Below are 23,620 nucleotides of genomic sequence, written 5' to 3'. Positions count from 1 at the left end.
ACCAGTCTACCGTTGTGAGGACAAGGGATTGAAAGGGCTGGGCAGATATCTCTGGTTACACTGCTCCTTATATATATACCTATAATGTGTCAGGTGCTCTGGGATTCTATGCATAAATGACTGCAGCAATGAGATTTTAATGGCTTGTTTAGAAGAAGTTTTGCTAGTAAAAAAAGCTTTCTTAGAAAGTAATCTACTTTCACTTTTTTCAGAGAACCACAGAATGTCAGATTGGAAGGAACCTTAAGGATCCTTTGGTCCAACCTTTCTACCCTTTAGCCCTTGTGTTTTCTATGTAGCTCCTCATAAAAAGGGAGTCTCAATCCTCCCAGTAACCACCTTTTGTGTATTGCTATGTGGTAAGAAAAATCTCTCCTAACCCTTCTCTTCTCAAGGCTGAACAAACCCAGTTCTCTCAGCCTTTCCTCATATGGCAGATCTGCCAGTCCTCTGATCATTCTCATTCTCCTACTTTCAAATCCTGACATGCAAGACTAGGAACACGGCAAGATATGCGTTTTGGATAACAACCTTATCCCTGGAACCAAAGCTCAGATCACTTCAGGCTTTTCTCTTAAACTATTATTTGTAATAATAATCTGCTTTCTTTATCATCAACAATTACTTGTCTTCTGTGACATTCAGTATTATTCTGTTTCTTCTTTCGCTTATAGAGCATCTTCATCATGCACTCAAATCCGAGATTAAAAGAAAAGCCTCTTAAGAAATACTATGACAAATAAAGCCCATGTGGTAGGCACACAGGTAAATGAAATGCAGAGTAAAAATTTCAATAAACATTGAATCACCATCAATCTAGCATACCTGCAATGTCCCCAAACAAGAGAATTATTTTCCAGTGAGTGATGTCTTGCCAATGGGGTACTACACACAGCATGATTAATTTTCACAGTCTAATGAGTTCCCCTCACACACACACACAAAAAAATAAAATTAAAAAATCTAAATTTATTTTGCAGTATCTGTCTTAAATTTCATTAATTCACTTATTCTAAAGTACATTTGTTGTGATTTTTATCTATGCTGCTGTACTGGGAAACATGTCACATATGCGTACAAAAAATCTTGTTATTTTAGCTTGAGAAGGTCCTTGCTTTCTGTGACAGGGGGTAAATGTATGCAGCAGGAAGACAGTGCCTTGGCTAAGGTCAGACCATTACTTCTGATCAGGCAAAGGAGGAGTAACACACCAATACCCACGAAGATTTGACCAAAGGTTCTTTTTGTTGCTGGTGAACAACCTACGCCTCAAAATTACACACCAAGAGGTAGCCTGTGCCCTGCCTGTGCCTACTGAGTCCATGGATTGTTGAATCAATGGCAGCAAAGCCAAAGTTTCAACCAAGGCCCATGCCTTGCTATCATATCCTGGTGCCCCAAAACAGGGCATGACAGCTGCTGAAGGGATGACCTGGACTTCTGGTGAATCTGCTAACAGCTAGCTCAAGGGAAAGAAATAAAATCCTGTTACCTTCTCTGTAGTCTCCTCTCAGGAGGAAGATTTAGAAGCCAGCAGCTAATCTGACAAAGAAAGGGTTTATTTTCACTTCAAGAGCTCTTTCTTTCTTCTATTCCTGATAGTCATCTCACCTAAATAATGATTTATCCACTGTCATTCCATTTCTCTCAATGCTAATGACTCCACAGAAAAATGTCAAAATCAAGAGTTTACACCAAAGAAAGCCCACAAAACTTCCCTTGCAAGTGTACACAGACCAAACAAGGGAGAGGATAGAATTTCAGGAGCATTTTAAATTACAGATATCTGTAAATTATTTATTGATATTTAATGAATGACTGATACACACTGTTACATTATTTAGTAGCAGAGAACTCTTTTGAAGGGCTTTAGATTCTGCAGATATTTTTACACAGTACTTCTGCTTTTCTTTCTTTCATTCTTTCTTTGGTTTTGTTGTTGTTGCTGTTGGGTTGGTTTGGCAGGAAATATCTGCCACCTACCTCCCTTTTTTGATTGGGTTCAACTACTTCAAGTATATTGACCCCTAGTCAGATACCAACACAAAATCTAAGCCCACAGCAGAAGCTGAAACTGCCCTTCCACTTAGCCAGATGTGATGTGAAATGCTGGGACCTTTTCTAAGTTCTCAGCTATACCTATGAAGTCTTACTGGTGGATACCCCTAACTTTTACTATGGTTTTGACATACTGTAGAAATGTGGTGAGCTCTAAGTGCACAATAAATCAATAGTTTCTTAGCAGTTATCCAAGAGTCCATAATCATCTTATTCCACAATACTATCCAAACCATGGCTGAGCTCTAATACTATATGGTCCCACCATGTAACAACCACTGTGTTACAGAGCCAGAAATAGCTAGTCCCTGACTAGAGCTGATTGGGTCATTCTTCCAAATAATGCATTACAGGAATCCTTTTCCTTTAGTATTAAAATAAATTATTCATGTTCTTTACAAAATGAGCAGTTTTATTGTGACTGATTAAATCATATACCTAAAATACATTGCTTGCAATATTTTTTGACCATCAATCATTTAATGAATTATTCAGAAATATTTGTATTATGCTGTCTCTGGTTATTTGGAGTCAGGGAAATAGATAAATATCCTCTTAATGTGTTCTCCCTCAACAGAGACTTGGACTGAGAGATGGGGGCAGTGTTGAGGGTTGCTTGTTGTGGGTGTTGTGGGAAACGCCTTCAAGTTTAAAAAAAAAAACAAGAGCACAGCAGCAACAAAACACACACCAAACCCAAATAAGCAAAACCAACAAAATACTTGTGATTCTAACTACAAGAAGTGTGAATTCTTTCTTTCCCCTTCCTTCCTTTCAGAGAGGGAAGATACTGCAGTTCAGTAATGAATTTGCACTACACTGAATCCAGACTGAATCTCCAGGAGAGGGAGACAATGAATAGGCCAGTAGGAAGGATTGAATGCTGATGTCAATTAAGCCAAAACCATGAAATAAATGAGGGGTTTCAGTGGTTGTTCTCCACAGCCACTCCAGTTTGGTATGCAAGGAAACACTTCCCTTTTATTGCAATAGTAAATTTCAGAGCATACAGAGAGAGAGAATATTGGCATTTCAATCAGGGGAGCTTCGCGCACACACGCACAGCCCACTCAACTCTGTGTTGAAAGCTTTATGAAAGGAAGCCCGTAGGATATCCAAGAGATTACTTACAAGATTCCAAGGGATGGATTTTTACAAAATCCTCATAACACAGGCTGGTGCCCTTGTTGAAGTGAATTTGAAATATGCCCCTGAGCTCCTCAGTCTGCAGACAATGCTTACAGGTATCGGGGTATACACGCATACCTATATTTATTACAACAAACAGACACGGTGCTTGTTGCAAATACAAAGATAAGGTGTCAATCTGTAAGAATTTTAAAAATCAATGGTGTTTGTAGGGGCTGCTATTAATTTTCATCATCACACCAGTCATTCAGGAAACAAGGTTTGTTGTCTCTGTAGCTTTAGCTTCTGAAAAGAGAAAATAGCCATTGCACAGGAATATGGGGGTTGGAGTGACAGACAGAACCAGGTTTTATGTTCTCAAGTAATCAGAGACTACACCATCTTATGCCTTAATAGTGTTCTGAGAATTTTCTTGAGGAGCTAATGCTGCATGAGGATAAAATGTAGCCCTCAGCACATTAGTAAAACATTTGCACACTACTTTCTTGCTAGAAAAACTGGAACTATTCCACATGTGCTAAGATGATTCTCAGAGGACCTGCAGATTCTCCTTAAATGATTAAGTCAATCTCTTCAATAAACTGGCAATGCCTTTGCTAAGCATTGTAGTAAAGGGTGACCCTCAACAGAATGTGATCATTTACAAATCCAAAAAATTTAATTAGTTATTTAGAAAAATACTCTAAAATGGGATTTTTTTAATAAAGCTCTGGGAACAGAATTGACAGTTAATTTTAGTTTATACCATGTTTATAAATAACAGGAATAGAAATTAACTCTAATGTTTCACAGATCTTACAATACGCAATGTGATCAATTTACAATTGCTACATAATTAGAACACAGTTCCCATTTTGAGATGTGTTTTTCCCCTCAGCTGAATCATCCAAACAAAGCTATTGCAGTGAGGTTTCGCAGAGGAATTGATATCTGTATAGGATTTAGAAAGAGAAATGACTGGAATCTGGGGTTAGGAAGAAATAAATTAAGTAGCCCATTTCTATAGAGAGTTTTTAGCTGTCTCTGTGCACAAATTGCCTCAAATCAGCTTCCCTTACATTTCATCTCCTGTAATTTAGAATGCCTGCCAATGAATTTGATCCCCAGCCTTCAGGTGGTGCTAATTTTTTTCAGATTTCGCTATGTAATTGCCACATTACTTTTAAAACTGTTTAGTCACAATTAGTCAGCTGACACTTTGAGTCCATGGCAAAATACAATATGCAGTTTTGCCAAAGGTGTGACCTGATTTTTTTCACATAACAAAGGATAGTTTGTTGTTGTTTGGTGGTTTGTTTTGGTGGGTTTTGGGGGTTTTCTTAGCTCTTTGAAGAATTTTGAAGTTCTTTATTGCTATTTAAAATATGAGCCAAGACTGCCTGATGTATCCCATTGAGCCACTCATTGCAGCTTTTGTTTGGGCAAACAAAGCCTGCTGGACTTTGAATGTATCATATGATTACTCTAAAGTAACATGAGAACTGCTTATTTAGTTTTCTTAAAGGGCTAGGAAGTCTGCTGCTGCTGACAGTTTGATGAGAAAGCTCACTTCTCTGTGATCCTGCATGCCCAGCACCGCATTAGCTGAGTGCAAACCCACAGAAATCAATAACTGCCTAAAGAGCAATGTGCCTCTTGGCATAAGTCAGAGTGACAGATACTGACCACAACAGTGCAATGAAAAAAGTACCTAATGTTTAGTTGGTTTCTTGCTGGGAGATGAACAGCATTTGTTTTTTCCTGAGCAAAGTACAGGCAGGTAACTGCATGTAAATATATCTAGTTAAGTCCTGTGAAATAAATCTGGACTAAGTAGGAGTCTTTTCCAGACTACTGAGTAAAATCCAAGACATGTCACATGCAATAGGTCTCGTTTAAATGTCAAATTCCCTGCTCTGTTAGCTGCATAGCACCTGTAGTTGCTATCAAGGACAGTAGCTTCCACTGACACAAATGGTAATTGTGAAAGATGAGCGCTTCTGTACTCACAGCTCTGAGAAAGGAACCCAGGAAAGTGGTAAGATCACATTCCAGAGAAGGCAGGAGAATAAATTCCTGAGCATTTAGCTACATGCCATCACCTCCAGGTGGCTGAGCATAACTCAGTTGTAAGGAAAGTGCTACTTGCTTTTCCAGCCTTGGTTAAGAGGGTAGTACTAAGAATGGGAGAAAGAAAGGAGCTAAAAGAAGGGAAACCCACTGCCCTGGGGCAGTGCAGTAATATCTAAGACCACACCTGGCTGCAGCAGCTGTTGTAAGGTAAAAACGGGCAAAAGGGGCATAATCATTTTGTACCCCGCAACATGCTGTCCTGGCCAATTCCTCAGTGAGCTCTGGTGCAGTTCATAGGTGACAACGGCCCTGCAGGAGGCTGCAGCTTCCTGTAGAAGGGAGCCAGGCCCAATGTATAGCTGGGTCCCAAGAGGCCCAGCAATGCCAGCTGACTTTCTCCCACAACTGAGGATATGAATTGCCCAGCAGCCTTTGTGCTAGCACTGCCAAACAACCAATTATACACAGCAGATATGGCATACGTGCTGTACCAGAATTGTTCACCAACCACATGCAATTGCAAAGCCACCACTTAACCACCCTTGTCATAACCTCAACCTTTCATAAACTGTGCATTGTAATTGAAAACAATTGTTTTCTCATGGTTTCAGGTGCCAAAGAAATCAGTGCACTCCACAAGTTTTATGCCTTCTAGCAGCACTATTCACTTCAGACAACTGGATCAGAACTGTACAGCTGCTATTCCTACAGTTTTTCATCATTTGCCTGAGTTTATACAAGTGATAAAACAGAGAGGGCAAGGCATCCCTTAGCCAGAGGTAAAATGCTGACATTTCTCCCTGTCGAAGCAACACAAGTGTGATAGTCTGTGTGATTTGAATAGAGATGCATTGTACTGGGGAAATTCACAAGCAGAATATAGCATTTTCCTTGATCCAATTACAGTTAATGTAGTTTTGTACACTATAATCAATTATTACACAGAAAAGGAAAAAAAGTGTAACAACGTAGAAAAATCTTATTGAAGGACATCTGAATCACACAGCTATGAGGTCCTGATGTATTGGTGATACAAGCTCATCGCTGATGCTACAATTTCAGTAGACACATGATTCAGCTACACAACTAAAATGTAGACTTTATTACATTTTCTTGTTCCTGTGGAATTTCACATTGTCAAAAAGCTCACTGTCAAGAGATCACATAATTGGGAATATCCCTTCCTTGCTTCTCTATAATGTATATATTATAAAAAGGATATTATGTATTACACTCTGTTCTGTCAGCATTATCTTAAGCTGGAATTTGTATGCTGCTCAGCCATACCACCTTTTTCGCAATGTTACAGCTGCCTGTAAGATTCCAGAATGAAAATATGGACTACCTCTGGGGGTAACAAATTTCACTCATTTGAGGAGCAAACCAGGGAAAACGACAGTTGGAGGGGAACTGTGTTGGTGTTAATAAGATGTACCTGCTGCTCTACTTAGTACACAACAGTTCAGAGTACAGCTTTTCAGACTGCAAGCCTGGCTTCCCTGGGGATGTTCAAAGCAAGCGTGGGGAAAGCAGTGGGGGGAATATATTCTTTTGCTTAACCACTTCCACTTATAACTCAGTACAAACCAAACATCTGGCTATCTGTGGAATATTCAAGAAAGCATTCTTTTTTCTGCCACGATCTCAAATAATGATTCTGCAAGTAGAAAAACTGTCCTGTTGTGACCTTTAATTATCAAACTTCTGTGCTTTGGTAATATAGGAGGAGGGGGGAAAGGAAAAAAAAAAAATCCTCTCCCTTGAAAACACTTGTGTGAAAAGAAATGGCAAAATTATTATTAAGATTCCTGTGGTGTCTTGAAGTGAATGTTAGACACCTACCCCTGAGATTGAGATTCATAAATTTCTAGCTCTTTTCCCTATTATTCCATTTTCTCCTGACATTAAACGAGACATTTTGACCCAAAGTGTTGTGCAATGTTATCAGTTGTTATTGAAGAAAAGTGATTTCACAAACACAGGGAAGTGATTCCTATGTATTACCCTCATGACAAAAGGATGATAGGGCTTTAGTAGTAAATTGCCTTAATACTCTGAATGAGAGATGTTATAGGAAAACACAGAAATGCAAGTTTATTACTATGCCCTGGTAATAATTATTGATCCGAGAGGTTTATTTTAACCCTCTTGTTTAATGTAGGGTCATAATGGTCTCCTGTGCTGTGAGCTGCAATATTTAAAACCTCATTAAGCCTATGACCTTGCAGTTAACCTGTTGGCTTGCTGTTTTCTTCTCTGTGGTAGGTCTGGAAGCAAAGGATTTAAGTAGCAGAGGTCACTGCATTATTATTGCAACATGCAGCTAGCAGTAACAACCCCACCATCCCTCACATGGAGGAAAAATGCAGAGAGACAAGATGAGGAGAGAGACGTGGACTGCATGTGAGCACAAGTAAGTCTTTCTTTTTGCTGCTGTAGGCAGTGCTACCAAAGCTCTGTTATTCACCACATTCACAAAAACCAGTTTAGAATCTGCCTAGGCAGTAGAGCCACATACTTGGAAAAGACTACAGGATACACATTTTTGGAGGGGCTTATGGTTTAAAGCTCTTTCAGAATCTTTATGCAATGTTTGATTATAGTACATATACCATCTTTATTAAATATTGACACTTCAATAGCTTACTCTTTCCATTATGTTTTCAACTCATTTACTACATAGAACAAGTGAAAAGTGATTCAAGTGTTCTTGAAATTCACCCAAATACCATTTTAAGAGCTATGGTTTCTTAAAAAGATTCTAGTACTCCCAAAATTAGAGTCAATGAAACATGGTTCCATCAGTCCATAACAATAAGAATTGTGTGACTGGAGAATAACTTATGGTGTAAATAGTGCTCTGCCCTGGGCCCTTAACAAACCTCATCTTTGCCAGAGACAATAGTACACAGCAATAGAGTACTGGTGAGAATGTGATCATCCTGCCAATCGAAGTAGCCCACACACAGCACAAGTCCTGGCTATGGTAATCAAGCATGCTTCGAAAAAAAGCTTGAAATTTTGAGATGTTTTTGTGCATTAAGACAAAGTCCATTGACTGTTCCCATCATTTTGGGTTTGAGACACTGATGACCGAAACTGGGAGCAATGTTTTATCATCTGAAGCATTATGTACAATAATGCATGTGTAAAGGAGCAGCTCAGGCCACTGTGTTCATGTATTTTACCATAGGCAGTTGCTTGCAGCTGATTCTTAACAGCAGACTTTGCTGCTAAGATAAAGCTGTCAAAAAGCCTTTGTAATGACTCCCCACAACCATTTATTAGTCCTGAGCTCTGCATGACCATGTACTGGCTTCTCTGGAACCATTCTCCAGTACTCCAAGTGTTTACGGCTCAGAGGTACCTTTGGTACAACAGATACCATAAGCCTAAAATTAACCAGTTTTTAATCCTAGATATGCCAGTGACAAACTTTACAATGGGTCACAAATCAACTCTCCCTTTGTTTTTCGCATTCTCAGGTAACTTTTCTTTATTCTGCAAAAATACCAGAACTGTTTTGTAGCCACTGAAATATTGTTCTCATGTTTTTATCGTTGGACATGTGTCATTATAAAGTGTCAACATAATACAGACACTGATTTATTAAGAACAAAAAGGTGTGGGAAACATCCACACCCCAAGGCACCACACCTGCCCTCAAGGCCTGCCAAGGCCATCAGCATGCAATCAAATTGTTTCCAAGTTGCAACTGCACTTCATAACCCAGTACTGTTGCTCTACATGTACAATGTGATTCACCAAATTTTCCACCCACAACTGCTAAGAGAAAGGAATGGTAATATGATGTTTCTTCATTGTTTCTCATGGTTGTAAGGCCTTATCTTAAACAAACATCTTTATGACAACTTATCTTAAACAGACATTTTTATAAGGACTTATCCAAACATCTGTGTGGAATGATCAGCTTTGGACATTTAAACCAAGATAATATGAATAGGGGAAAATCACATTGAGCCATAACTTACGTATCTTTCCAGAAGAACAAGAGGCTGAAGGGACAGAGTGCAAGAGCTGTTTTGGATGGGACATAAGCATTGGGTAAACCCATTTGCAATTGTGCTGTTATGACTGGTCACAAAGGGTCCCAAGTTGCTAGAAGGCTTTTCTGTGACTGTGCATTTGTGTCTGTGAGGTATATTCAGTATCCTTGCCTACTTGGAAAAACAAAACCAAAAACCAAACCAGGCAGAGCTAGCTAAACAGGCCTCTACCAGCCAGGAGGTGAAAGTAATACAATTGGAGCAGGAAATCAGCAGTCACAGGCATGTATGGTAACTGATGAGGACCAGCTGTGTGCAGTTCTAGCATCCAGAGGTACCAGTAACATTTCATCCCCCAACACATCAGTTTCTAGACAGATTTGGGTTACTTGGTGATCCATACCTCACAGCATGCAACCAGCAGCAATGCATCCTAGAAGGGCCATGAGCAGAAGGGCAGGCTGTCTCTGCAAAACAAGAGATAAGTGGAATGACAGTGCTGTGGCTGTGTAAGACACAGCGCATGATCATTCACTACTTGCGGCACGAGGACAGGTTCTGCTGCCACCCAGGCAGTGTCCCTACCCATGCTGTAATGAATCTCACCAGCCATCTGTGGGACAGGAGGTGGGACATATGGCAGTTGGTGTGGGGTGAGTGTGCTACCATGGCCAGTCAAAGTCCCCATTGGCCTCTCAGAGAAGTATTCAGTACATGAGGGCATTTACTGTAACAAGAGCCGGCAATTGGAGAGATGTGCAACTTGAATTCAAGTTTGGTGTGTCGCACATTGATGACAAATACTATAAAGATGAATAATATTTATCTAAAGAGCTAAAGGGTGTCAGGAGGATGGAGCCAGACTCTTCTTAGTGGTGTCCAGAGACAGGACAAGTGACAAATGGAACACAAGAGGTCCCACATAAACATAAGAGGAAAAAAATCTTCACTTTGAGGGTGGCAGAGCACCAGAAGAAGCTGCTAAGTGAGTGTGAGAAATTGTTATATTTGGCTTTTGCAAGGGGAAGGTGGGTGCCAGCGTTGCTGGGGACCGCGGGGTTTGATCCTTAAGCTGATCGGCTGGTTGTAGTCTGTGGTGTGTAGGATGTGTATTGGGAGAGAAATGGAGGGAAGGTGAGGCATCCAGATGCCAGAAGACTGGCTGGGTCAAGAGTGCAAACCTTTGTCCCAGCCCTGCCTGCAGCCAGCAACAGGCGGGACTGGGAATGAGGGGTGTGGGAGTGTGCTTGGGAAATGTAAAGGGATTCGTGGAGATATTTATGAGTATGTATGTTTGACTATATAAGCTCAACCCATGTTGTTCTGGTGCTCCTCTAGCGAATCTGGTATGTGCCCAGAGCTGTTTTCCCTTTATTTTATAATAAACTGCATTTAAAATTTAGCAGTGAGCTCATTTCTCACATGAGGTTGTGAGGTCTCCACCTCTGGGGGTATTCAAAACATGCCTGGGCATGTACCTGTGTGATTTACTGTGAATGATCCTGCTTGGGGAGGGCTGTTGGGCTAGGTTGTCTTCAGAAGTCCCTTCCAAACCTTACCATTCTGTGAAAAGGGTATTACTGTTTTCTCTAATAGAACCAAGAAACTGACTTCTGCTGAAAAAGGACTTATGATTGTAACGTCCAAATTCTGTAAATGACAATGTAAGGGCACGTCTGACACAGAGACCTCGAGAACTCAAAAGCCAACACGGCAAAGTTTTTACACTCCACAATTTGTGACCGAAATGAGAACAAAACCTCTGTAACCCGGGGAATACACTCTCCCTGGGCGTGGCCTGCGGGCAGCTTGGAAGGCCTGGGGCAGCCACACACACACCTGCTCCGTAGAGCTGCACTAGGTATTCGGCTAGGTAACGGCTCCCTCCCGCGCCGGCGCCCAGACTCCTCCCACAACGTACAGAGCAGGAAGACTAGGCCGGGCCACCCCGTCCCTCCTCGCTGAGGATGGGAGGAGGCTGCGCCCGCACTCAAGATGGTGGCCTGTCTCCAGCGTCTCACACGAGCTTTGAAGCCGCAGGATGCTGGTTAAGATGGCGGCTATTTACCTGCGGCCTCCGCGGACTTCGCCCTCGGCTAACATGGCTGCCGCTCCCATAATACTTCCGGCGGCAGTGAAGCTAGGTTGCCCTTAGTCAAGACGGCGGCGTCCAGCGAGCAGGGGAGGGCAGTGGCTCGGAGGCTGTGGTGAGGGGACGGGGCGCGGGGCTGGGCTGGCGGTGGGGTATGAACGGGCAGCCGGGAGAGGAGAGGTAAGGCTGCGCCTGCTGTCAAGTCAGGGAGAAAGAAGGGCCCATACAGCACGGCTGTCGGGCTGAGCGGCCGGCTGTGAAATGGCGGGCCGTGGCCTGGGCGGGGGGGCTCGGCCGGGTTTCCCTGCGGCAGGGACGGAGCCGGCAGGCTGTGAGGCTGCAGCCACTTGCGTCCCAGAAAGAGTAGGATGGCTCTTCCAGCCTGCGTTTTCCTGAGAGCCGCGGCTGCAAGAAACGGCTGTTGGGGGGTGGGGGTGAGAATTTCCACCAATGCAGTGAATTAGCTATGAGTGGGCTCTTAAGGATTTGTTCAGTGGGATAGAGTAAGCAATCGAGTTCTGTCTTTTTCCCTCTGCAGCAGAGCTACTCAAGTTTTTATTCAAAATAGGTCTGGAGCATAAGCTCTATGAGGAGAGGCTGAGGGAGCTGGAGTTGTTTAGCCTGGAGAAGAGGATGCTCAGGGGATACCTTACTGCTGTCGACAAGTACTTGAAGGGAAGTTGTAGCCAGGAGGGGGTTGGTCTCTTCTCCCAGGCAACCAGCAGCAGAACAAGAGGACACAGTCTCAAGCTGCACCAGGGGAAGTTTAGGCTCGATATGAGGAGAAAGTACTTCACAGGAAGAGTCATTTGCCAGTGGAATGGGCTGCTCAGGGAGGTGGTGGAGTCACTGTCCCTGGAGGTGTTCAAAAAGGGATTGGGCATGGCACTTGAAGCCATGGTTTAGTTAGTTATGAGTTGTTGGGTGATAGGTTGGACTCGATGATCTCTGAGGTCTTTTCCAACCTTACTGATTCTATGATTCTATGATTTCTACTCGAGATTTATAAGATACTTAACCGTTCAGCATATCCTTGACACTGCAAATCAAAGGTGAAAGTCCTTGCCAGCTTATTAATTCTGCAGGCAGTTACCTGTGTTTAAGCGTAATGTACCTCATGGAAGCTGTTTGGGGCTGTGTCAGCTACTAGTAGAATCAAGTCATGAAGTTGTTTCTGCCTGCTGTTCATGTACTAGAAGCATTTAGAAATGCTAATTTGACTTGGGGGGGTGTGTCCCTGCCATGAGGGAAGAAACTGCTTACAGTTGTCCTCATAAGTTGCAGAGGTTGCTTTACCAGTGATGACCTGACTGTTTTCTTTTGACAGATACACCCTGATGGTAAACAGCATCCATTTTCCATGTGGAAAGAATTGTACAAGTTGAATAACCAGCTCCTGACATGACTTCTCTTGCCTGTACTTCTAATCTGAAACTTAGCCAGAGGATCTTTTGAGAGCTTCTTAGTTTTTTGTTACCACATAAACACAAGTCATAGTCATCGCTGCTGTTATGTCCTGGGTACAAGTTGCAGTCAGCCGATCCAGTGAGGATATATTTGATGAAGATGCAGATGAGATGTATCTACTACAGAAAGAATGGAACAGCACCATGAAAAAGAGATTGAAGGTATTTCTATAACAATGATTGCCCACTTCAGATTTACTGATGTACACCTGATATACATATGGTTAATTTCAAGTGAAAGGCTTAAAATATTTGGGGCATAGTTTCTTCTGAATGTCAGGAAATTTTTAACAAGGAATTACAGAAACTCTATTCTAGTAGTCGTCAGAGCAAAGTATTGTTTTACAAGACATCATGTGTTTGTGAAAGACAGTGCTAAATTCTGATGCAAGCTATTTGCTTCATACTTGTAGATGTAGGGCCACACAACTAAACACTGCTAATAAAAATATATGAGATGTTTGGGGATTTAAGTACAGTCAGATTTAAGATGTGCAGCTTCACATGGAACCATAACTGGATGGTGTGGTCTGAGTAGTTCTTTGGCTTACTTACTCTCCTTGCAAAAAAAGTATTTCATGAAAGCTGGCTTCCAGAGCCTGTCATTCTCTGGAATTCTACAGGGAACAAACCAAGTACATAAACCCAGATTCCTCCAACAGATACATGATCAGAGTGGGACCGGCAGGACTCATCTACTCATGGGTAAACAGCATTTGTCTGGAGAACATGAAAGAAAGCTGTTGTGCAGGCTGTTGACAAGGAAGGGTATTAAACAGAGCTGTTGTGTTATTCCTTGTAAATCCCTTGAAAAGACTGGTTTTCTTAAGAGGCTGTTCAGTGTTCTTGCAGAAATCCCTCTCATATTTTATGAGGGGATACTGCAAAAATTACAAAATGTTACTGAGATTAGAGCTCTATAATGGGCAAAATAAAGAAACATTCTTCTTCCCTACGGTTTCTCCAGCAGGGCCACCAGTTTTCATCTCTCAGGAGCAAACAGAAATTTTCATTCTTACAACTAGCAATTTTGGTGTGGAAAAAATTTAAGGAATATTCTAAATGTTATGGTAATGGGAGTAGGATATAAATATATTAATTTGCATTAAAATCATTAGCTATTTCTTACAGAAAGCAATCACAATGTTTTCTGTATTTATATGACTCACTCCACCGCTATCTTTTTCCAGCATAGCTCTTGAATTTTGGGTATGATCTGGGAAACAGAAGAGCAAGGCTCAGTCATTAGTTTTGTGAAAACAAGTAGATGGATTGCAGAGAGGAGACTGCCCTTGCTAAAGGGGAGGCTTTGCAGTCTATGTATTTTGGATGTCAAGGATTCTGTATGTGGTATTCTTTAAGAATTCTTCCTGAAGGAGTTGGTCATAATCAAGCATGCTTTCACAGAATTGTCAGGGTTGGAAAGGACCTCAAAGCTCAACCAGTTCCAATCCCTCTACCATGGGCAGGGACACCTCACACTAGATCAGCTTGCTCAGAGCCACATCCAGCCTGGCCTTAAAAAAACTTCCAGGGATGGGGCTTACACCAGATTTCCTGCAGATTTTTTTTTTTTAAATTTAATATTTTTTTTTGGCTGCTAAAAATAGAGTGCAATGCAAAAATCATGTTTTGGCTTGGCAGTAGAGGTGTAGCTGAGAGGGGTGTTCAAATCTAGAAGCTGTGATTTAGGAGACTGAACACTTGTTTAAACTTTTATTGCCATGAAATTGTCATAGGTCCAGTTTTTCATCTTGTGAACAACCTGTTTTGCTGCTCTTATTATAGGAAGGCTACAGGGATGGAGTTGAGGCTGGGAAAGAACTTGCACTGCAAGAAGGCTTTAATCAAGGTTACAGACACGGCGCTGAGCTGATGGTTACATGCGGCCAGTTCAGAGGAACCCTGAAGTAGGTTACAAACTGCTTAAGGTCAAGAGGGTGTGTGCAGAGGGAGCATGTAGGCAGATTGTTGTTTGGTTGGTTTGGGTTTGGTGGGTGGGTGGGTTGGTTGGTTGGTTTTGGTGTGGTTTTTTGTTTGCTTGTTTGTTTTGGCGTGGGTGGGTTTTTTTGGTTGGTTTGTTTATTTCAATTTCATTTTTAAAAAAAGATGCATAGCCAATCTGTCCACAGGAAGCAACCTGAGAATTCTCTGGTCTCAAATACAGGGAATTGCCTACCTAGGGCAGAGAGTGATCAGTGTTGAAAGTCCTCCTTCAGCTGCTCCTCCAAAATTATCTGAATCTACCGCTTTAATACTCAGTTCTGCTGACTGAATTTCCCAGAAAGTGCGAATGAGACATGCATACATTTATATAGTGCAGATATCTTGTCACATTGCCATCTCCCTTCAACAACTAGAGATCTTTGTGGGTATGTGTAATCACTTTTGTGTTTTTTTCCTGTTCTTCACTTTTCAGTGCTCTCTTATCCTGGTGTCATTTTAATGGACATGATTCTGCTTTAAATGAGATAAATAAACTTCTTGATATGGTTGGAAAGCATGAAGAGGATGTCCTTAAGTATCTGAATTCTACTGAACAACAGCCACATCTTAGCCACATTTTAGACTCTGTTCAGGACATGGACCTTAACTACACAGCTCCAGCTGGGACAGAGTGCAATGAAGATAAAGCTGGAAAACATGAAGACATTGGAAGGTCTGATGAAAACATTGGTAGAAACAATGGTGAGGTTGATTCCTTGCAGTCTGATGGCAAGGCGAAACTCTTCACAGATCCCGAAAGGTCAACCCTTGCTTGGGTTAAAAAGCAGACTGTTTGGCTAGTAGAGCAACTGGGCTTATCTCTGGATATAGTCCATCATGTTCAGCAACTGGAACACTAGTTTTTCTGTCTCACGGTGTTTCAAATTCTTTCAGTTGAATTTTATTCTGTGTTTGTGGACCATGTACAGGCTGATGCATCACTTCTTTAGGGAAATCTGATTTTGATACATCCCAGTAGGGGTAATTTCTGTAAATCTTAACCATGCTTTGGCTCCTGGCAAAAAACTCTTGCCCTCCATCTAAACTTTCACAGTAGGAGGAAGTGGTGTTAAAGCTCTAAAAAATTTTACCAAACCTGTTTCTGTTCTGTGTCAAAAGCTGTCATTTCACACTGGCTTTCTCTCTTGGCAGAAGTTTGGAAATGGAATGGGTCCCTTAAGTATCCCCTCTAAGGAGGTACATTTTAGTATCTAAAAAATAAATTTCCCATTTGTCAAGTGTTATGGACAAGCACTTCTTGCTGAATAATCTGCTGTTCATGGTATTCTAACTCAAAATAGAAGAGGATTTGCTGCTGATTTCTAGAGTGTTGTGAGTCTCTCTAGTCACTATATAAAACGTAAACATTTTCTACTCTGTCAAATTCTTCCTCTTTTGTAACCACTCTGCAGTGCACTTTCACAGTTTAAAACTAGTTGTTTTGCTTTTTCCCTTTTTCTCCTACAGTTCTGGTTAGTTCTGCTGAAAACACCATTCTCCTCAAATGCAGTAGTACTGACACTTCCTTTGCTTTCCTGTTAGACCATCTACTCCTACCTTGTTAGACCACACTGAACATGTTTCCAGTCTAATGAACTTCGTCATGTTATATTTATTTTGCCAGTTTCTCTAGCCTGGACTCTTTCCCTCGTTCCTCTAGTGGTTTTCCCGAATTCTTAAAGGAGGCCTGGCTAATTCACCTCTCAGAAACCCTTGCCAGTCATACACGCATGCATCTGACGACTTCGTATTTCTGTGCCAACATTCTGTACTTGAGTGCTTTTCCTGTTGTTTGCCTTACCTGTAGCTGCAAATTGCTCTAGTCAGGAAGTGTTTCGTTTGTCAATGCATATCTCTGTTTTACACTAATTAAACTGATTTACAGGAAGTTAGGAGTTTGCTTGTTTTTAAATTGCTTGTAACTTTCCTTCGTGTCTGGACAAACTGAAACTTTAAACAACTGACTTAACTATACATGAGAAGAGTTTAATACCTTGAGGCCAAAAAAAAAACCAAAAAACAAAAATGAGGTATAAGTTACTTCATTTTCAGAGACTGAGTTTACAATTTTCTTAGTAAAGACTATTGTCCTTCTACTGAGTTAATATACTGAAAGTTTGGCTGACATTTAGAATAGAATTAACCATGTTGGAAAAGACCTTCGAGATCATCAAGTCCAACCCATCACCCAACGCCTTCTAATCAACTAAACCATGGCACCAAGTGCCTATTTAGTACCTACAGAACTGTAATTTAGTCTCTTATTGAACCCATGTCTGAAATAGTGGACAAATAGGGCTGTCTGCATTAATTACATATGTACAAAATGGTTCAAACAACTTTCTCAGTTTATTTCCTGTAATGCTGACATGGATAAACATTACTTTTCTACAAGTGCATATGCTATGTTGTAGCTTTTATCACCTACATTAGATGGAAATTTCTTCTATACTCCGGTAGAATATGATGCAGAAAAAAATAAAGGTTACTAGAGCAGTGTTCCGAATTTGGAAGTTTAGAACTGCAAATCCAAGAGTATTACATCTTTGTATTTAATAATGGCTAAAGAGGAAACTCCATTCACAAGTTACTAAGTAGACAATGAGCTTGCCAGGTTCTGTCCAACCACTGCAAGAGCAAGCTATGCCAGGGAAAACTTTTTATTTCTTATTTGATTATTAAACAATAGACTGTTTTTCTTATCTGTCATAACAGCTTCTGTACTAGCTGTGGAATTACTTCCCTCCACTCTGCACAAAATTCCTGTGCTTACTGGGGAGTTGTTTTTTCCATGTTAATAGCCAGAGTTTCCAGTTACGCTGTGAAGAGATTTTCTTTGGGGCCGCCTGTAGTACCTGACTTATCTGTCACTACCAAATCTTGCTGACCAGCAACAGAAAGACTTTCTTCAAGACTATTATAATCCATAACTGGTTCACATGGTTGTTCAGGTATTTGTGCTGTTTCTATTTCCATGTCTTGTATTTCACTATTGGCTTTCACCTTGGCAGCATTCCTGAAAATAGCTCTCATGAGAAGTGGAACTGACATGCAGCTGTGGGAGGAAATGAAAGGTTAGTCATTACTACAATCTTCATTCATTCTTCAGCTGTGGCTGGTGCCTGAATGATAGGTGTGGAACTGCCTCCTTGGTCTTTTGGCCTAGTACAGCCTCATAGGTGTAACATTGTTACTGCAGTATAGAAATATATTTACATAATGAAATTAGATGCTGGATCTTTGAGCTTAGCGGTGCAGAGAAGCTTTGACAGAAATAGTTTGAGGGTTTGGTTTTAAAAGAAGTCCTGAGGGTGCTTTTAATGAAAACCTAAATAATATTGAAATATATTAATTCTTTCTGAGTTATATATTGCAACTTCTGTGTTTTGTGTAAGACAGGTAGAGACTTTATCTTTTCTAAAACACCATCTATCCTAGAGGGTTTTTTTCCCAGTCTTAACAATAGAATTACCAGGGAGAGCATGTGGTATATCCTGTGACTTAAAAACAGGGCAGGCTAATTAAACAGGCTGAAAATCCAGCCTGCACTGATCTTGCTGTCATCAAATAGATAATAGTTGCATACTAGCTTATGCCAAATGAATTAGTGCTCAATTGTTTCTCTGGCTTATGTTGCTGTCTCTCAGCAGCTTGCCACTCGTAGGATTTGTTTCAGAAAACAAGCCAGAGACGGAGTGGTAGACATGCCACATACTCTTCACTTCCGGAAAAGAAGCACGGATTGTTGTAAGGTGGATGTGGAAAAAGTTTTTTCATGCAATTCTAAGTTATAACACTCCTGAGCCTGTCATGGGCTGGAGTCTTCAGAAAAGCATGCTTACAAAATCAAAAAGCAACTTTATAAAAGGTCAAACTCTCTTCATTCAGAAGCGTTGTCCTGCCCCACCTGGTTTCTGCTAGAAAGAAACACTTCCCCTCACTATTAATGTTTAACCTTTTTTGTAAGAGACACTGAAGAAACTAACCTCACTATTTCCACTTAATACTAGAGTGAGGTTTTCTGTTTGCTAAGTTTATGGCATTGTGAACACATCTGCTATTTCCATTAAATGGATATCTAGGGTTCATGTCAAGTGTTCTGAAATAAAATAAAACTACATACCGCATCAAAGCTCTTGCTATAAAATCATCACTAGAATTTAGAGTTGGATCTTGAGGATTTAAATGAAGGTGACAGCGGACGTCTCTGGACGCTATAACATCAATTGCCACTAAGAAAGAAGAGAAGTACTTCAAAGTAAACATTTTACAAGCACTGAAAGCCATCCTTTTGCTCTTATGTTTCAAGAGAGGTGAGTTTGCACTGGACAGGAAGGGGCTTGCAGCAATGCTTCTTCAAGACTTAATTGTGGTTTTTTGTTAATAAATCAGAAACAGTAAATTTAGAATTAACTGTAGGCAAAGAGAGAATAGGACTTATTTACTTTCTGTTTTATGCTGAATACAGATTGCTTTTCAGTAAGCATTTTATATGCAGGAGCCCCTTTGTATTGTTTGTAGGTTCTACACTGCTGAAAGTAACCTTTAGGATGTACTTGTAACCCTGAAGTATAGTGCAGGAGCCCAGAAAAAGCCAAGTCCCTTGTCAGCCCGATAAAGAGGATAGTATCAATTATTCCACACATACCACAGGCTAAATTCTCTTTCACAGGATGAAGGAAAAAGACAGAAAAGCTGCTGTTCTTATGTGGTACCACTTCAAAGTAAAGCAGTTCTGAATCATCTAGAAATAAAATTAACATCTAATGATATGCAGCCATTGAACCTAGACTCTTTTTGGCTGAATCACATGCCAGAACTTTAAAAAAACCTGATACAGTACAATTTAATTATTCATTACTTTGGCAACTTGCTTTATGCTTCTAGAGGTGTCAAGCCTAGGAGACTTTAAAAAAAATATATATTTAACAGAATGTAATACTTGAGTTAAGGAATTTTGCTATCATCTAAAATATTCCCCAACTGACAGCTTTGGCAAGGGCGCAGTAAATGTTAACACCCATCTCAGAAGCTAGTTTCCTTCTAGTGCTCTGCCATTCCTTCCAACCACACGATTTACCTTCATTGATATGCCTCTCTGAGACACAGCTGCTAATTAGGGTGTTACGTGCCACCTGATGTCGAAGAATCTCTATTACGCCAGGCACACACTTCGGGTGACTAAATGGGATTTTACTGACCAAGGCCCCTGCTAGATCCGATCTTCCTGAGCCCTTGTTTATGAAGTAACAGTGCTTTGGGCAATCTGGAAGAGACTGATCAACAAATACAGTGACATTTCAAGCACTCGAAACAAGAAAAGCGAAGCTTGATGCTATCAGGAAACTGCACAGTCTGACAGCAAACATAATTTTGGAAGACACACTTCTGGCATGTCCATCATGTCTCTACATTTCAGTAGAGGAAGCTAAATGAGATACACTCTCCCTCCCAAATGCATCCAAAGTAGGTGAAGATACTCAGAGCCAAGTGGTCAGGCAAGTGCCACTAATTCTTCCAACCACTCTTAAGAATGCTGAAGGCTATAGAAATGTTACCAATCACACTCTCTCAGAAGAATATCATTGCAGTGCTGCTTGACGGTTACAATACAAATAGGGTAGCAGTTTTGCCTGAAATCTCTGGGACATTGTATGTTGTTCCTCCTTCCATCACTACTGCTTTCTTTGGAGGAACATGCTCGGCTAGAATATCTCCTGATGATTCATGTGAAGAGGAGGAGAAGAGGACACAGTAAGGAAAAAATTGCCACCTGTTCATGTTGACAGTGATTCTATGGCACAATTAGAAGTGCAATGTTGTGTTACCTACTTCAGGATGCCAAATGGGAACCTTAAGAAAAGGGCAGTTTATTAACAAGGTCTACATTAAGGAAAGCTGAGGAGCAGAATAAAAGAGGATTTTCTCCCATGCTTATGGAGTAAGAGTGTTTCTTCTACCTTCCTTTCAAGGTTGCAATTCAGTTTAGTAATTTATTCCTAGAAATAAAATCTAAACTGAGAAGCAAACCACTCTCCCAACAAGTACTAGTGTTTTAGGGAACTGCTGGAGGGTTAAAAGCCTTTTGTGTGTGTGTCTAATGGAAATGCAAAAATTATCCATTTTGTGGGTTTCATAGAGAAGAGCTTTGCTAAACCTTATTTTATCATGGTGTAAACTTACTACTACCCTCTGAACCACCACCTCAGACTCCAAGAACTATATAAGCAATGGGCTCTGCTAACATCTGCTGGTGAAACAGAAAGAAATTCCCTCTTCTTTTGTTGTCATGAATTGCAAAATTAATGTCTCCTACCATAAAAACCCTAAAAAGTCAATCTTTGAAGCTTCTTTTGTAGTTGCCCTGTACATAAGTGTGGCAGAAAGCATTTTAGCCACCATTTTTTTTATTCTAAAACTTCCCTTCTAAATATAATATAGCCTAAATTAAAATTTTTTGTAATAATCCAGTTATTAAACCAGTTATTATTATTTTTGTAATAAACCAGTTATTAAAAGGGAAGTCATCTACAATTAAACAATCATGGCTGTGCATAGTAATTGACATCACTGTTAAAACACTTTGCACTTTTCTTCTTGCCAGTACCTTGAATCATTATTCCTAGTGTTACCTAATCAAGAAATCTTTTTTGTTCGAACAGTGTGATATGCAGTGTGACATCCAGCATGATGAAGACCTTCAAAAATCTAGGTAAGTACCATACTGGGATTTGTTCCTAACATCAGTCAGTATGTTTCCTTCTTTTTAAGGCATTAATGATAAAGCTCCAAGCAATTTTTACAAGTGTAAATATTTGGGTTACACACAGACAAATTAGGGTGACTTCAGCAGCCTTGCACCCAGTGTTTCATTAATTCATTCACTTGAAAGGGTCTAATACTGTTTTGTAAATAAGCTGAGCATTTAAATACTGCTGGGATTCTTTGAAGTCTGCTTATGGGGAAATATAATTCAGTACATATCTTGCACAAGGGCAGAATGTGTGCCAAAAGCACACTGTACTTACCACAAAGAAACAGGATTGATGTGTAGACAAGTCTTCACTGCATTTTTCTTTCAGGGTGGACTGAACAATCAGCTCATAGAGAGGAGCCAGTTTCAAGCCAGTAATCTGAATTCCTGAAAACAGGTGATTTATTTTTTTTAATTGGCATTTAAGTTATGACTGTACATGAAAGCTAATATTAAAACCAAACCCAGTGTTCTGAAAAGACAAAACCATTAATACCCTTTCTTACTCACTTTTTTTGCTAGTGGGACTTGTAGGTGGTGTGTTTAACAGCTTTGCCTGTAATTGTCATATCTTTCTTAGAACTTCTCTGTTTTGCACTGGTTGCTAAAATGTAACACTTGGACTGAGAGAACAGAAGGTGTTCTGCCCCAGAAAACAATTTCATCTCTTCCAACATTAACACACCAAATAAGCAATGCACAGTCACAGAAGTACTTAGTCTTAAAAACAATGACAACATGCCTGTAAGCCTCTGTATCTCTTCAATACTGGATGAGGACATAGGAATAGGCTGGTGAAACTTCATCACAAAAAAAGCTGAAAACTCCATGCTGAGTTCATCAGTCAGTGGCAAAAAAGTAGGGTTCCTGGGGGGAAAAAAAAAAAAATCAGAATGAAAGCTTGTTCCAGAACTTGGCAAAAGAAGGACTCTTAGTGCACTGTCTGGTCCTTAGTGGTTTACTATGTTCCACAATTTTTCTGTCTTGAGAAAAGTTTTGCATTATAATTGCAACTATAGCCTTTAATGTTTTCAAACAAAGCTAATGTGCAGGCTGGCAGAAAGGAAAAGTGAGCCACCAGAAACTGGGGAACAATGCATAAGGGTGTTTGCTATAGATCATTCACTAGTGATTTATTTTGGAAAATGACTTCATACTTTTCTTCTAGCTTAGTATTGAAGTATAGAGAGGGATGTCAATATCCATGGTGGGATGGCAAACTATTTTGTACAGTTAATGTATAATATCCTTTGACACATATTTTATTCTGAAACTATGCAAGAGTTGCTTGTTGAATACCAGGAAGTTAAGCAGTTCTATTCCAGTGGCTCCTTCTGACTTCAAATCTATGAATAAATCCATAGTTCAACACAAATGACACACATATGACAAATATGAACACAATAGATTTAAAGACCATTTGGGAAAACTGTAAAATCCCCAAGTTATAGAGGGTGTAACTATGGAGCATAACACCATCCATAAACCAGAGTTGCCTGGTTTAGCAGAGGCTAAACCCAAGTTGTGCTGAGGTTACTGCAACTGATTCATAACTCCATTTCTGTACGGACAAGTGTCCAGAGCCTCACCCATCTTCTCCAGTTTGTGAATCTACAAGCAGTGGAGAAAGAGAAAGTCTGTGGAGAGTATCTGTGCCTTCAACAATTACAATGGCTTTTGTTCCACATACTTGGGAACCTGAGGATGAAAGAGAAGTGTGTTATTTTTTTCTCCTGTCAGTGTAGATGAATCCTATGCATATAAATATAGGCAAGGTCTTTTAAAGGTCAAATCCAATTAACAGCCCTAATGGCTTGGCCAGCAAGGAGAAGCCTGCACAAACCATGCTCAGAATGCCAAAGCTGCCCAATGTTGGTAGCTGCTTTGGAGACATACCATGAGACAGGTCAAGCAAGCACCAGTCATTTTCATGTTGGCCAGGTAGTTTAGTTTGGTGGTGCTCTCACTTCAGTTTGGGTCAACAGCTGAGAAATGGGAAAATAGTTCCCGATGTACACTATAACTGTGCTAAAGTGCATCACATGAATCATTCTGC

General features: G+C 40.5%; 1 protein-coding gene across 1 annotated transcript; it reads left to right on the top strand.

Annotated features, from left to right (window-relative positions):
* Positions 1-11,520: 11,520 nt before the first annotated feature.
* YAE1 (YAE1 maturation factor of ABCE1) lies at positions 11,521-16,804 on the top strand. The gene is made up of 4 exons (XM_054161381.1): positions 11,521-11,538; positions 12,686-12,986; positions 14,613-14,734; positions 15,244-16,804. Exons 2-4 carry the CDS (start codon positions 12,870-12,872, stop codon positions 15,668-15,670), a joined length of 666 nt encoding a protein of 221 aa, XP_054017356.1. The 5' UTR covers positions 11,521-11,538; positions 12,686-12,869; the 3' UTR covers positions 15,671-16,804.
* Positions 16,805-23,620: the final 6,816 nt, after the last annotated feature.

The sequence above is a fragment of the Dryobates pubescens genome, chromosome 4 (assembly GCF_014839835.1).
Source record: "Dryobates pubescens isolate bDryPub1 chromosome 4, bDryPub1.pri, whole genome shotgun sequence".
Classification (NCBI taxonomy): domain Eukaryota; kingdom Metazoa; phylum Chordata; class Aves; order Piciformes; family Picidae; genus Dryobates; species Dryobates pubescens.
The sequence above is the reverse complement of the archived record's forward strand: the minus strand, read 5'-3'. Positions and strand labels throughout refer to the sequence as shown.

Excerpts from the sequence above, each read along its gene's own strand:
- YAE1 (XM_054161381.1), top strand. The coding sequence starts at position 12,870 with ATGTCCTGGGTACAAGTTGCAGTCAGCCGATCCAGTGAGGATATATTT. Across the intron at positions 12,987-14,612 it reads CCATGAAAAAGAGATTGAAG|GAAGGCTACAGGGATGGAGT; the intron begins GTATTTCTATAA and ends CTCTTATTATAG. Across the intron at positions 14,735-15,243 it reads CAGTTCAGAGGAACCCTGAA|TGCTCTCTTATCCTGGTGTC; the intron begins GTAGGTTACAAA and ends TTCACTTTTCAG.